Below are 15,048 nucleotides of genomic sequence, written 5' to 3'. Positions count from 1 at the left end.
TGTTTACCTCCCAAATCTCCATTTTTTAGAGTAATGTTTTGGGCTTGAATGTCCTCACACTCTGTTTCAAATAAAGTCAGTTATTTGGGGGATGGCTTGGGAGCTCTCTGTTCTTATGAATGGCCTTTATCCCTGGGCAGAATCGTTCAGCCAGTGCTTTGGGTACTGAGCAGTAGCAGTAGCCACTGGTCTTCTTGCTTACCTCTTCAGGTGTGGACCTTAACCCTGCAAGTAAACTGGGGTGGAATAATCAGGGTGAGGGTGATTGGGGCCTCAGTATTCTCAGCCTTCTCTACTTGGGGTAGAGTCTCCACCCTGTGAGTAAAGGAAGGGAGCCCCTGAACTCTTGGCTATACTGAACAGGAATTTCACCCCTTCAACTCTGTGTTGGAAGTGATAAGAAATGCTGGCTACCTTTCCCTCCCATTGGGATACTCTATTCCTTGATTGGGAGCTGGGGTCAGAGGGAGTAAAGTTTTGGCTACCCCTCCCTAGAGAGTAGCTTCCATCAAGGTAGACAAGGGGACGGTGAAAGGAAAGGAGTGCCTTGTGGCTCATATGCCATAGACTGTCACTGTTACATTACTGAGTTTTAGTAGATTTTCTTGAATAAATGTTTCTTCATTTGCTCTGGGGTCTTAGAACAATTTCCAGCCATTTCCGATTTAAAGAAAAAAAAGTAACTTTTTGCTGGAACTTTTTGCTGGTTATGGATTTACTTGGGAACAGGTCCATGGGACTTTTTATGCTGCAGTTCTGGAAGTGGATCCCCCCTCTTAGGACTTCTTTTTCAGCAAAGTAGAATTTCTTTGTTATGATGGTGCTAGAAGACTGACTATACTAAAGTAGTACCAATGAACTGTTTTTTAAATCAAGCTTTTACTCTGTCTTATTGATTAGGTTTCAGGATACCTGCTTTTCCTTGCTTTGTTTTTATTTCTCCATATTAATGAACCTTGTCATAATGTTGTTTTACTTTTAAAAATTATTTTTAGTGACATATTTTTCTGTTTGTTACTTTGATTTTTAGGTTTGATTTTAGTTCAAGCACCATGCAGTTTACCTCAATATCAAATTCTTTGACCTCCACTGCTGCTATTGGGCTCTCATGTAAGTTACTAATTCTAAAGAAAATACTGTTATTTCCCATGAGGCCACCTTACTCAGTTTGCCAGTATATGCTACAGATCTCTGTCTCAGAAATTATCATTATTCTTGAACCCATTTATAATTGCTGATATCAATAGTAGCTTTGCTTGAGAACCTAATTCTCATGGCTTTAACTGTGAAATTTTTATATTAACATGGTTATTATAGCTTAAAATGCTAACTTTAAGCATATAATTCATTAATATTGTGATGCATTGAAACAACTCCTTGAAGCTATTAACAGAAGGGAGAGTGGGAGTTTTGCCAAGTATTTCTGAAGGGAAGAAGTCCTTATCCATGTGACTAAGATAAAATGGGAAATAAATGTAGGAGCCTTGCTATAGTGTGTTTTTTGATACCGACCTGGTTTGTGGTCCTTACATTTTACCTATCAGAAGTGGAACATGACAAAGGGCCAGCTGTAGTTTTGGGGTTCTAATTGACATTGTGTGATGTCTTGTGACCTCTCCACCTGAAGAGGACCATCTATCTGGATGCTTTGAGCTAAGAGGTGAGACATTATCTCGTAACCCCAACTTCTTTGTTACACATTTTCCATTAGTATAGTAATAGCAAATGTTGACAATATTGAATTCAGGCCAGGCTCAGTAGCTTATGCCTGTAATCCTAGCATTTTGGGAGGCCATGGCAGGTGGATTGCTTGAGCCCAGGAGTTTGAGAACAGCCTGGGCAACGTGGTGAAACCCTGTCTCTACAAAAAAATACAAATATTTGCCGGACATAGTGGTGCATGCCTGTAGTCCCAGCTACTGGGGAGGCTTAGGTGGGAGAATTGCTTGAGCCCAGGAGGTCAAGGCTGCAGTGAGCCAAGATTGCACCACTGCACTCCAGCCTAGGTGACGGAGTAACACCCTGTCAAACCAAAAAAAAAAAAAGGAAAGAAAGGAAGAAAGAAAGAGAGAGAGGGGGAGAGAGAGGGAGGGAGGGAGAGAGAGAGAGGGAGGGAGGGAGGGAGAGAGAGAGAGAGAGAGAGAGGGAGGGAGGGAGAGAGAGAGAGAGAAAGAAAGAAAGAAAAAAGAAAAGAAAATACTGAATTTTGTATGTCTTAGGCAATTTTTTCTTACAGGCCTCTATAAACTGACTTCTTTCAAGGTTTCTTCTTCACAATATCATAATGTTCATCATTAAATTTTGTTGTAATTCTAGCTGTAATAGCCCCCCTCCCCAGCTCTATGACAGTAAGATTGTCTCCATTCCTGGGAATACAACTAGCCAGAAAATGTTTGATGCTTAATTGAGCATGAATAGTGCTCAATTAACCATCACCGTCCTCTTGTGTTATTGGCATAGTTAGGCATTAGTTAAGATTGGTTACCACATGAATTATGTTTTCTACCACTTAGACTTCAGTTTTGAGACATGACTATGATTCTGGAATCATTTTGATACATGTAAGCAGTATCCTTCTCAACTATGATAGATTTCATGAATATGACCATGTCCAAGGTTTGGAGTTAAAATTATTGAATTAATTCCATGTTCAGTCAAAACTTGCTCTCTGACCTTTGACAGGTTCCCCCACTTTTCTCCCTCTGATGTCCTTGTCTACAAAATGAAAAGATATTGGGACCACAATATCTTTTAATTAACTTTAGTGAATTATAACTTACACATCATAAAATTAACTCACTTTAAGTATGCAATCCAGAAATTTTAGTAAGTTTATCGAATTGTGTAACCATCACTGTATTTAGTTTTAGAGCATTTCCATCATTGCAGTAAGATCCCTCAGCCACAGACAACCACTAATCTGTTTTCCATCTCCATATATTTGCCTTTTCTGGACATTTCATGTAAATGGTTTGACCATGGTTTTTTGAAGTTTAACCAAAAGTTTCTAAAGGACTCTTCAGATGAAAAAGACTATATAAATTTCTCACTGTTTTTGATTTAAAGGGTAATAGTTAATATTATGTTGTTCTCTGCAGTTGGTGCTCCAACAACTTCGGCTAGAACACTTGATATTATAACCTTGGGATTTGCATTAAAATTATTCCCTGGAGCAGGTGGAGCAGCTCCTACTGCAGTTAGTAAGATTTTAGAACTATCAGGATGTCTTGGGGCTCTCATTGGAAATGTGCTTCATAACAAGCAGTAAGTAGGTTCTATGGCTTTTAGGGCTAAGTGGTTTTGACCATCTCATCAGAATATCCAAAAGGTACACCAATATGTTTATGTAGATGATTGCCAAAGAGTACAATGAGACAGTTGATATCAATGATGCTACTTCTTTGAGATGACTACAGGCAAAACAGCTGCCAAATTCTTGCCAACCATCAAACTTAAGAATTTTTGTTATTGATCACAGTATTTAGCTGGTTGAGACTGATAAAGTTTTTTTTTTCTCTAAAAGTTAATTTAAGTTTTGACCTCTGTTGAAGTTGGCCCTCTTCTAAAGTTGGTTATAGGAGTTTCCCTAGACCTATTCTAAATTTGTTTCTGCCAGTTAGGAGCTAGTTAGGTTGTAGATGGAAGAAAACTTGGTTATCCATTGCCCATAGCTATTAGAGCTGGGTGGTAAGGGGTCATCTACTCAAACCTGTCTTTTAAGTTAGACTCCATTTTGGAGAAGTCTTGTTTGTTTTTACTGTAAGAAGTTTACTTAGGGATTAAATGAATCTTTTTAAATCTGGCTTAAACTAAAAGTCAATCCCTTTTAAGCTTAAAATAATTATTCCTAAACAGACATGTATATCATCCCTCCCTTTTTTTTTTAAGATACAGTCTTACTTTGTCACCCAGGTTAGAGTGCAGTGGCGTGATTATAGCTGACTGCAGCCTAATCTCCTGGATTCAAGCGATCCTCCCACCTCAGCCTTCTGAGTACCTGGGACTGCAGGCATGCACCACCATGACCAACTGATTTTTTTTTTTTTTTTTTAGTAGAGATGAGGTCTCACTACATTGTCCAGGCTGGTCTCAAACTCCTGGGCTCAAGCTATCCTCCCACCTTGGCCTCCCAAAGTGCTCAGCTTGTAGGCTTGAGGCACCACACCTGGCCTCATCTTTTTATTTCTTCTTTTACATGACCTTATGAGTTTCTACTGTTTAGTAGACTAACTGGCCAATGTATGAGACTTGTGAAGGGTGTGTCATAAGAACATTACAAGTTACCATATTCGCAAAAAATGTAACACATTTCCCCATAAAACAATGACAAAAAAACCCCTGATTCTTTTAGTCATGGGTTGAATCACTGAAATATGAATGGGCAGCCTCTTTGATGATGCTGTCATACCCAGCCCTTATCTATATAAGTCTCAAATTCCTTCCTACAAATACTACTTTTGCCACTAGCCCATCCCTTAGCACCATGATATGGTTTGGCTATGTCCTCACCCAAATCTCATCTTGAATTGTAGCTCCCATAATTCCCATGTGTTGTGGGAGAGACCTGGTGAGAGGTAACTGAATCATGGGGACAGGTCTTTCTCATGTTGTTCTTGTGATAGTGAATAAGTCTCACAAGATATGATGGTTTTATAAAAGGGAGTTCCCTTACACAAGCTCTCTTGCCTGTCACCATGTAAGATGTGACTTTGCTCCTCATTCACTTTTTGTCATGATTTTGAGGCCTCCCCAGCCATGTGAAACTGTGAGTCAATTAAACCTCTTTCCTTTATAAACTATCCAGTCTCAGGTATGTCTTTATTAGCAGCATGAGAACAGACTAATACACACCATTTCACCCACCAGGACCTTAAGCACTTACCCTTCTCCCCATTAGGTATGTCTCAACCTGACAGCCCCAATTTGGGGTGTTTTCTTCCCCCTACTTACCTTTCTTTCTCTTCAAGTGTATTTACTTATTCAGATTCTTCATCTCACTAACCAGTCTTGCAGAGCAGCTTTCAAGCATCTGTATCTGTAGATTTACAGCCATTTGGGATTACTGTCTGCCCTAGGTATAATCAGCAAATTTTAAGAGAAATTTGCTTTTTATAGTTTGGGAAGGTGATGATGTCCATTTGCAGCATGGATTGAGATGTATAGTTGTTGATCAGGGACAGGATAGGAAAATTTCATAGTAGAATATTTTAAAGGCTATTTTCATTATTTTTTAAATGTGAGTTCAAATTTAGTGTGTAGTTTTTTGTATTATTTTTAGAACCATACTTCCCTTTTACTACACAGATATTGTAGGATTGACTGTATTAACTGGTTAAGACCAAAGTTGTAATTTGCAAAATCAGACTGTGATAGAACTTTCAAACCCATTCCTTTATTTGGTATTAATTGAAATATTATTTGAATATGCCAGAGTTAATTTATGCCTTTAAAAATAGCATGAAAGATAACAAAAATAAAACTGTATAAAAAGTTAAAATAGGCCGGGTGTGGCGGCTCATGCCTGTAATCCTAGCACTTTGGGAGGCCGAGGCGGGTGGATCACGAGGTCAGGAGATCAAGACCATCCTGGCTAACACAGTGAAACCCCGTCTGTACTAAAAATACAAAAAATTAGCCAGGCGTGGTGGCACGTGCCTGTAGTCCCAGCTACTCGGGAGGCTGAGGCAGGAGAATCACTTGAACCCAGGTGGTGGAGGTTGCAGTGAGCCAAGATTGTGCCACTGCACTCTAGCCTGGGTGACAGAGTGAGACTCCATCTCAAAAAAAAAAAAAAAAAAAAAAAGTTAAAATAATCATACCATTTTAAAATGACTCAGGATTCCTTTATGTTTGGGCTGCTTATAGGTAAAAACAATTCGTACATGCATCTATACATATCACTCCCTCTAGAGAGAACAGTTTATCTTTTTAGACTTTTTTCTAAGCATATACATACATTAAATTTGTTTTATAAAAATGGTACCATACTCTGTGTGTGTGTGTGTACACATTCTTAGAATTTGCTGTTTCCTCTTAAGTACACATCTTTTTTTTTTCTTTTTCTTTTATTTTTTTTGAGACAGAATCTCGCTCTGTCGCTCACTTAGCCTCCTGGGTAGCTGGGATTACAGGTGTGCACCACATCTGGCTGATTTTTGTATTTTTAGTAGAGATGGGATTTCACCATGTTGGCCAGGCTCGTCTCAAACTCCTGACCTCCAGTGATATACCTGCCTCGGCCTCCCAAAGTGCTGGGATTACAGGTGTGAGCCACCATGCCTAGCCAATTATATATCTTTGAATATCTATCCATGTTAGGAAATACAGATTACTTTATTAGAAAACCATCTTTGGGTGAAGATATTCTCCTTTACAAGAAGGGCTCATTTTTTTTTTAAAAAAAATTTCTTTCTGTCTTGAATGCAGTAGTTACTCAGTGTTTGGTTGAATTAATCAATAAAGGGAGTCTATTGGCATTATCATTAATTTTTAGCATTTGTGAGGAAGGTTTTCCTTTCAGGTAAGATTTTTGTTCTCAGATGAATAAAATGATGACTTATGGTTGTAAAGAATATCACACAAGATCCAATCTGTAATCTCTCCACTGTTCTAACCATAGTGACTCCTGGGCTTCTTTGTGATTGGGCATGGTCTTCCTCTGTGGTGCACATTTTACCCTCACAAGGGCTAACATAAAGAATGGGGAATTATCATAAGAACCTTTGTGGCCAAAAAGGAAATGGAGTCTTGTGGAATTCAAGTAAAGTCATTGCCACGACACTGTTACCTTAAGGAAATTGGAACTTAAGATTATTCTTAAGGCAGCTTTAGGGACCTCCCAAATCAAACATTGCATATACATAATTCGGTTATTCTCCCTTTGTCTACTTTTTTCTTTTTTTAAATTTCTCATTGGTTTCCTTACCTCTTTCTCTGCCTTCCTGCTGTACCTTATTCTTAATTGTGACTTGCTCATGGTCCCTTACTTCTACTTCATCTCCTTCTTCTGTCAGTCCTATCAAGTCTTTTTGCCTATAGTTGGATTCCTTCTATACTTTTGGAAATATTTCCCAGTATCTGCCTAGAGTCAGATTTTTCCATATTGCTAAATTTTTGAAAATGAAATTCTGACTCATATTAATCCTGTTTCACTAGAGCTTTTTGTGCCAGACCCTCAGGTAGGCTGCTAGTAGTACATTGGATGGCTTCCCATCCTTCAGTTGGCCATCCTGCCCAGTCAACTTTGAACCAGGAACAAAAAGGACAGAGTTATCTGGAACAAAGAATGGGTATTTGAGCTTGTTCCCTCAGCAGGAATGTTCCCTTAGGCCAGCCTCCCTCAGAGTAGTCAGTGCTTGCAGCAGGCACCATGGTTTATGCATTTATCTAGTGTGGCCATTAACCTGAAACTATTGCTAATTGGGAAAGCAAAGCTAACATAAAACAAACAATCATGTACGTTATATTTTCATAACAGATTTCTTGTTACAGAAGCAGCATTTACTAGTTGTAAGAACATTTGAAAATGCAGAGAACCAAAAAGAAGAAAATAAAACCTTCCCAATGCCCTAGCAGCCACAATTTTCTGTGCCTTGTTCATTAAGTGCTCAGTGTGTAGTAAGAACCAAAATTGCTGCAGAAATTTAGAAAACCAAAGGAAACTATGAGTAGGAGAGAAGTGGGTGATAAATATGGGGAACAAAGAATTTGAGTCAAGCCATGAAGTATACTTAGGATTTTATCTATAGAGAGCAGGACATTCTAATAGGGGTGTAACAGAAAAAGACATATAGGAGAGAGTCTGGGCTGTAGATAAAGCTTTGAGAGGCTTTTGACTAGAGTTTGCAAAAATGCATGCCTAGTATTGGCTGTGGTATAAAGAAATAGGCACTCTTTCCTATTGATAGGGACATAAATTGGCAAAATTGTTTAGATAGGGCAATTTGGCAAGTTATGTTAAAATTTAGAGCATGCTGACACTTTGATCTAGAAATTTTATTTCTAGGAATTAATTACACAGATACAGTCATGTAAATATGCAAAGATATAGATGTACAGAGATCTTTTGTAAATTGCAATTATTCTTTTCTTGAAAGTTTCATAAAACTTACCAGCAGTGGCATCTGGGACTGGAGTTTTCTTTATGAGAAGAATTTTGAGGATTGATTTGATTTCTTTCATAGTTATTGGGCTGGTTAGAAGTTTTATTTTTCTATGAATTTATCCAGGATTTTCAGCTGGAAAGTTAATCCAGGTACCTGGCCTGCCATTTATTATTTCATATTACAACAGTGTTGAATTCAAATCTGCATCTTTGAGTTCAAATTTGTATTTTTAAAAATGCCTCCATAATTTTAAATCTGAATGATCAAGGCTTAAATGAAACAAATTTCTCATTTCTTACTAACATTATACACTTTATTTTCCAGTTACAACTTCAACGACTACCACCGCCACTTTCACCACCAACACTACTACCACAATCACCAGTGGCTTTACTGTGAACCAAAACCAACTGTTATCAAGAGGGTTTGAAAACCTTGTACCTTATACTTCAACTGTTAGGTAAGCCTATTTATTTAAAAACTTGCATGTGTTTCATTTTATTTATCATGTACAAGACATTTGCTTGGATAACTTTAGAATAATATTTGAAAGTTAGCTAAATGACTGAGTTGAGGGAACAGTCAAGAGAAAGATTTCTGTAGCTTAGGAAGTTGAATAAACAGCAGCACACCTTTACCTTCTGAATATCATTATAATAGAATCATTACTATTACTAATAATAGCTACCACTTATTGTGCAATTACTGTGTATGTAATCTGTGTATGTTTAGCAAGATGACAATGCATTACAAGCATCATGTCATTTATCCTCACAGTAACCCTATGAGGTAGGCAGTATTTTCATTCCCATTTTATAGGTGAGAAAACAAGAGCATATAGAGATTTTATAATCTGCTCATAGTCGCATACTTGTTAATGGTTGAGCCAGGATTAAAATTCAGACAGTCAAGCTCTGGAGCCTGTGTATGATGTTTCTCTCTAGTATTTGTTCATTTTTTAAATTAAGCTTTTTATTTTGGGATAATTGTAGAGTCACATGTATATGTAAGAAATAATACACAACATTCTGTATGGTCTTTATATCATTTCCTCCAATGATAACATCTCAACAGTACTACAGTATAATATCACAACCAAGATACTGATATTGCTACAGTCAAAATACAGAACAGTTTTATCACTACAAGGATTCCTCCTGTTACCCTTGTATAGCCACACCCACTCCCCTCCTTTCCTTGACCCTGAGCAACAATTAATGTTCTCTATTTCTATAATCTTGACATTTCAAGAGTGTTGTACAGATAGAGTCATATATATGTGACCTTTGGGGATTGGATTTTTTTATTCAGCATAATTCCTTGTGATCCACCCAAGTTGTCGTGTGCATCAACAGTTTGTTCTTTTTTATTTCTGAGTAGTATTCCATGGTATTGTGGATGCACCATGGTTTATTTAACCATTCACCTGTTGATGGACATATAGGTTGTTTCCAGTTTTTTGGATATTATGAAAAAAGCTGGTGTGAACATTGATGTACATGTTTATTATGAATATAAGTATTTCTCTGGGATAAATGCCTAGGAGTGCAGTTGTCGGGTGGTATGGTGGTTACATGTTTTTTGTTTGTTTTGTTTTTTAAGAAACTGTCAAATTCTTTTCCAGAGTACTGTGCCATTTTACATGCCCACTAGCAATGTATGGGTGATCCAGATTGTCTGCATTCTTGCCAGGATTTGGTGTTGTCACTACTTTTTATTTGAGCCCTTCTGACAGATGTGAAGTGATATCTCATTATGGTTTTAATTTGCATTTCCCTGATGACTAATGATGTTGAACGTCTTTTCACATGTTTATTTGCCATCAGTAGATCCTCTTTGGTGAAATGTCTGTTCATATCTTTTGTCCATTTTCTACTTGGATTATTTGATTTTTTTACTGTTTGGTTTTCAGAGTTTGTTATGTACTCTAGATGCCAGTCTTTTGTCAGATATGTGGCTCATAAGTATATTCTTTAACTGTGTAACTTGGCTTTTCATCCTCTTAACAGGGTCCTTTTGCTGTATCAAAACCTTTAATTAATGAGTTACAGTTTATCACATTTTCTTTTAATGAATTGTGCTTTTAGTGTCAATTATAAGAAATCTTTTCTTAGCCCTAGATCCCAAAGATTTTCTTCTGTGTTTTTCTAAAAGTTTTATAGTTTCACATTTTACATTTAAGCTTGTGATCCAACTGGAGTCAATTTTTATATAAGGTGTGAGATTTAGGTCAAGATTAATTTTTTTTTGTCTGTGGATGTCGAGTTTTTCCAACATCATTTATTGAAAGACTATCTTCCCCCCTGAATTGCTTTTGCACCTTTGTCAAAAGTCAATTTGTGTCAAATGCTTTTTCAGCCTCAATTGATAGTCTTAAGATTTTGTTTCTTTATCTTGGTGAAGTGGTAGATTACACTGATTGATTTTCAGATGTTCAATCAGCCCTGCATATGTGGAATAAATCCCACTTGATCATGGTGTATAATTTTTTGATACATTTTTAAAAATTTGGTTTCCTGGTATTTTGTTTGAGGACTTTTGTATCTAAGTTCATGAGAGATATTAGTCTGTAGTTTTCGTCTTTTTTTATGTCTCTAGTTTTGATATCAGGGTAATATTGGCTCTATAAAATGATCTGGAAAGTATTCTGTTTTCTGTTTTCTAAAAGAAATAGTGTAAAATTAATGTTAATTCATAAAATGTTGGCAGAATTCTCTAGCGAAAACTTCTCGGCCTGTATCTTTCTTTTAAAGGGGTATTTATTTATTTATTAATTTATTTATTATTATTATTTTTTTTTGAGACAGAGTCTCACTGTGACGCCCAGGCTAGAGTGCAGTGTCAAGATCTTAGCTCACTGCATCCTCCACCTCCCAGGTTCAAGTGATTCTCCTGCCTCAGCTGAGGCCTCCTGAGTAGCTGGGATTACAAGCTCCTGCCACCACCTCCAGCTAATCTTTGTTTTTTGTTTTTTGTTGTTGTTGTTGTTTGTTTGTTTGTTTGTTTGAGACGGAGTCTCGCTCTGTTGCCCAGGCTGGAGTGCAGTGGCACGATCTGGGCTCACTGCAAGCTCCGCCTCCCAGGTTCACGCCATTCTCCTGCCTCAGCCTCCTGAGTAGCTGGGACTGCAGGCACCCGCCACCACGCCCAGTTAATTTTTTTGTATTTTTAGTAGAGACGGGGTTTCACCGTGTTAGCCAGGCTGGTCTCGAACTCCTGACCTCGTGATCCTCCCGTCTGGGCCTCCCAAAGTGCTGGGATTACAGGCGTGAGCCACTGCGCCCAGCTAAAGTGGCTTTTAGGCTAAAGGGGCTTTTAAATTACAAATCAATTTCTTTAGTGGTTCTAGAACTATTCAGGTTATCTAGTTCATCTTTGATGAATGTATTGTTTTTAAAGAGTTGGCCCATTTTTTATGTTGTTAAAAATAAAGTAGTTCATAGTATTCCATTATTGTCCTTTTAATGGCTGTAGGGATATTCCTGTTTCATTTCTGATGTTAGTGGTTTGTGTCTTTCTTTTATCAATTTTATCGATCGCTTCCCGAAGAGCCAGCTTTTGTTTAATTAATCATTTTCTATTCTTTTCATGTTTTCAATTTCACTTGATATCTACTCTATTATTTCCTTCCTTCTGATTGCACTGAGTTCATTTTGCTCTTTTTCTAGTTCGTTGAGGTATGAACTCAGACTATTGATTTGAGATTTTTCCTATTTTTTAACGTACACATTTAGTGCTATAAATACCCAACTCAACACTTCCTTAACTGTGACCTACATATTATGTTATATTGTGATTTCATTCAGCTCTATATACTTCTTAAATTTCCTTTGTGAATCCTTCTTTGACTAATTTATTATTTAGAAGTGTGTTGTTTAATTTCCAAGTGTTTGGAGATTTTCTTGTTGTTTTTTCTGTATTGATTGCTACTTTGATCCCATTGTGGTATTAGAATATGCTTTGTACGATTTTAGTTCTTTTAAATTTATTTAGGTTTGTTTTGTGGGTGAGGATACAGTCTGTCTTGATGAATGTTCCATGGACATTTGAAAATTGTGTTTTCTGCTGCAGGGTGGAATGTTCTATATATGTTAATTAGATTCTGTTGCTTCACTGTAATTTCAGATACTGTGTTATTGGAATCTTTCTGTCTAGTAGTTCTTTCAGTTGTGGAGAGTGGCTTTTTGAAGTCTCCGCCTTTAATTGTGGATTTCTCTATTTCTCCCTTTAGCTCTATCAGTTTTTATTTCATGTTTTTTGAGGCTTTCTTGTTTGGTCACCTATACATTTAGGATTGCTAGCCTTCTGGATGCCTTGATTCCTTTATCACTCTGTAATGTCTCTCTTTGGTTCTAGTAATTTTCTTTGTTCTGTAGTCCACTTTATCTGATATTAATATAGCCGTTTGTTTTTAAAAGAATGAACCTTGCATGGTACATTCTTTCCATTCTTTTACTTTCAAACTATGTATTAATATATCCTTGTATTTGAAGTGAATTTCTTATAGACGGTATATTGTTGGATCATTTTTTATTCACTCTTCCAGTCTCTGTATTTTAATTGGTATGTTTATCACATTTATATTTAAGGTAACTATTCACATGTTAGAGCTTAAATCTGCCATTTTATTTGTTTGTTGCCTCTGATTTTTGTTCTTCTCTTTCTTTTTTTTACCCTGCTGTCAGTTGTTTGAGTATTTTGGGGGGGTTTCATCTTGTTCTGTTTATAGTGTTTTTAAATACATTATTTTGTATAGTTTTATTACTGGTTGCTCTAGGTATTACAGATACATGCATTACTTACAACAGTGTAGTCATACCACTACAGTGTTTGGGTGAAGTGCAGAAACCTTAATTCCATTTAGTTCCTTTTACCCTTCTTAGCTTTTAAGTATGGTTGTCTCAGCCATTTCTTCTGTGTACATTGAATATCACATCACATGGGTTTATAATTTTTACTTCAGCCATCAAATGATTTGAGAAACGAGAAGTAGAATAGTATATTTACCTTGTCTATACCCATTTTGATATTCCTTACTTTATATCAGGGGTCCTCAACCCCTGGGCTGAAGACCAGTACTGCTCTGTAGCCTGTTAGGAACCGGACCACACAGCAAGAGGTGAGCAGCAGGTGAGCGTGCATTACTGCCTGAGCTCCGCCTCCTGTCAGATCAGACATTAGATTCTCATAGGAGCGTGAACCCTATAGTAAACTACACATGCAAGGGATCTAGGTTGTGCGCTCCTGATGAGAATCTAATGCCTGTTGATCCTCCCCCAGGCCCCTCCCGCCATCTGTGGAAAAATTGTCTTCCACAAAACCAGTTCCTGGTGCCAAAAGGGTTGGGGATCGCTGCTTTATATGATGTTCCAAGTCTTCTGTTTTCATTTCCTTTCTGTTTAATCTTCAAGGGTAGCTTTACTAGCAATAAATTATCTTGAATTGACTTTGTGTGAGAATATCTTGATCTCCCCCTTCATTTCTGAAGGACATTTTCACCAGATACAGAAGTCATTGTTGACACTTTTTTTCATTCAGTGCTTGAAGCCTGCATGGTTTTAGATGAGAAATCTGGTGTCATCTAAACTGATACTCCCTTTTAAGTAATGCATTTTTTTCTTTCTGGTTGCTTTCAAGATTTTTTTTGTCTTTAGTTTTCAGAAGTTTAATTATTTTGTGTCTTAGTGTGGATTTGAGTTATTCTGTTTGGGGTTTGTCCAGCTTCTTGAATCTATGAGTTTATATCTTTTCACAAACTTTGAGAGTTTTCAATCTTTTTTTTTAAATATGTTTTTCAGTCCCATTCTCTCTTTCCTCTCTTTCTGGAACTCTTATTATACAAATGTTACTGCTTTTATTATTGTCTTCCAAGTCCTTGAGACATTTTTCATTTGTTTCTGCGAAGTTTTTCTTTGTTTTTCTGTAAATTATATTTGTCTGTCATCAAGTTTTCTTATTCTATCCTCTGTTGACTCCATTCTGTTATCAAATTCCTTAGGTGAGCTTGTTATTTCGGTTATTTTACATTTCAGTTCTATACGTTTCATTTGGTTGTTTTTCATAATTTCTATTTCTTTGCTGAGATTTTCTGTTTTTTCATTTGTTTTAAGAAAATTTGAAATGGCTTGTTTGAGCCTTTTTTTGATGGTCGCTTTAAAATTCTTTTCAGATAATTCCAACATCTGATACCTCTCAGTGTTGGCATCTGTTGTCTTTTCTCTTTCAAGTTGTGGGTTTTCTGGGTTTTGATATGATAGGTAATTTTTAAAATTTTATCTTGGACATTTTGTCTATTATGTTAGGAAAGTCTAGGTCCTATTTTCATATTTTTTTTTCATCAAGCATCTCTTTTTTGACATGTAGTACAAGGGGTGGGTGTGTTTGTATGTTCAGCTTCCCACTGGACCTTACCCACACCACTCCAGCAAAAGTGGAGCACTTACCACGCTGCCTCAAGGCAGATGGGTGGTATGGAAACTGCTTCCCGCTTAGCCCCACTGACTCATCCCTCATGAAAGGTGAACATTGCATGCTACCACTTTATTGCCAGTAAGTGGAGATGTAAGCTCAGCTCCCAGCTGGGCCCTGGAGCCCCCAGATCAAGGGGAAGTGGAGGACTGACTCACACTGCTTAGTTGCTGCACATGGAGGCAGAATTTCAGCTTCCTGTTGGCCCCACTGACACAAGGGGAGGGAAGAAGAAGCATAATGTCAACTACTCTGTTTCACATCACTTCATTCAGCCTCCTTGGTTGGTATGAAGGCTTAGCTCTCTACTGGGCCCAGCTGACACAGGCTCATGGGAGAAGGGGGACAAAGTACTGACTAGGCGCTCTTTGCCCTACCTCATTTAGTCTTGGCTTTGCCAGTGGATGTGGAGGTCAAGCTTCTCATTGAGCATTGCTGACCCCATGGATGGCAGGAAGTGGGATCCCTACAAGCC

General features: G+C 37.5%; 1 protein-coding gene across 4 annotated transcripts in view; it reads left to right on the top strand.

Annotated features, from left to right (window-relative positions):
• The window catches only part of NUP62CL (nucleoporin 62 C-terminal like), a 116,428-nt gene that overhangs the window by 69,433 nt on the left and 31,947 nt on the right, over positions 1-15,048 (top strand). For all 4 annotated transcript variants that reach the window (XM_014343526.4, XM_055106866.1, XM_055106864.1 and 1 more), the window contains exons 2-3: positions 1,031-1,110; positions 8,430-8,565. In XM_014343526.4, the coding sequence (XP_014199012.1) occupies positions 1,053-1,110; positions 8,430-8,565 (194 nt within the window). In that variant the 5' untranslated portion in view covers positions 1,031-1,052. The remainder of the gene's footprint in view (positions 1-1,030; positions 1,111-8,429; positions 8,566-15,048) is intronic.

The sequence above is a fragment of the Pan paniscus genome, chromosome X (assembly GCF_029289425.2).
Source record: "Pan paniscus chromosome X, NHGRI_mPanPan1-v2.0_pri, whole genome shotgun sequence".
NCBI classification, from domain to species: domain Eukaryota; kingdom Metazoa; phylum Chordata; class Mammalia; order Primates; family Hominidae; genus Pan; species Pan paniscus.
This window is presented reverse-complemented; position numbering and strand designations above follow the sequence as displayed.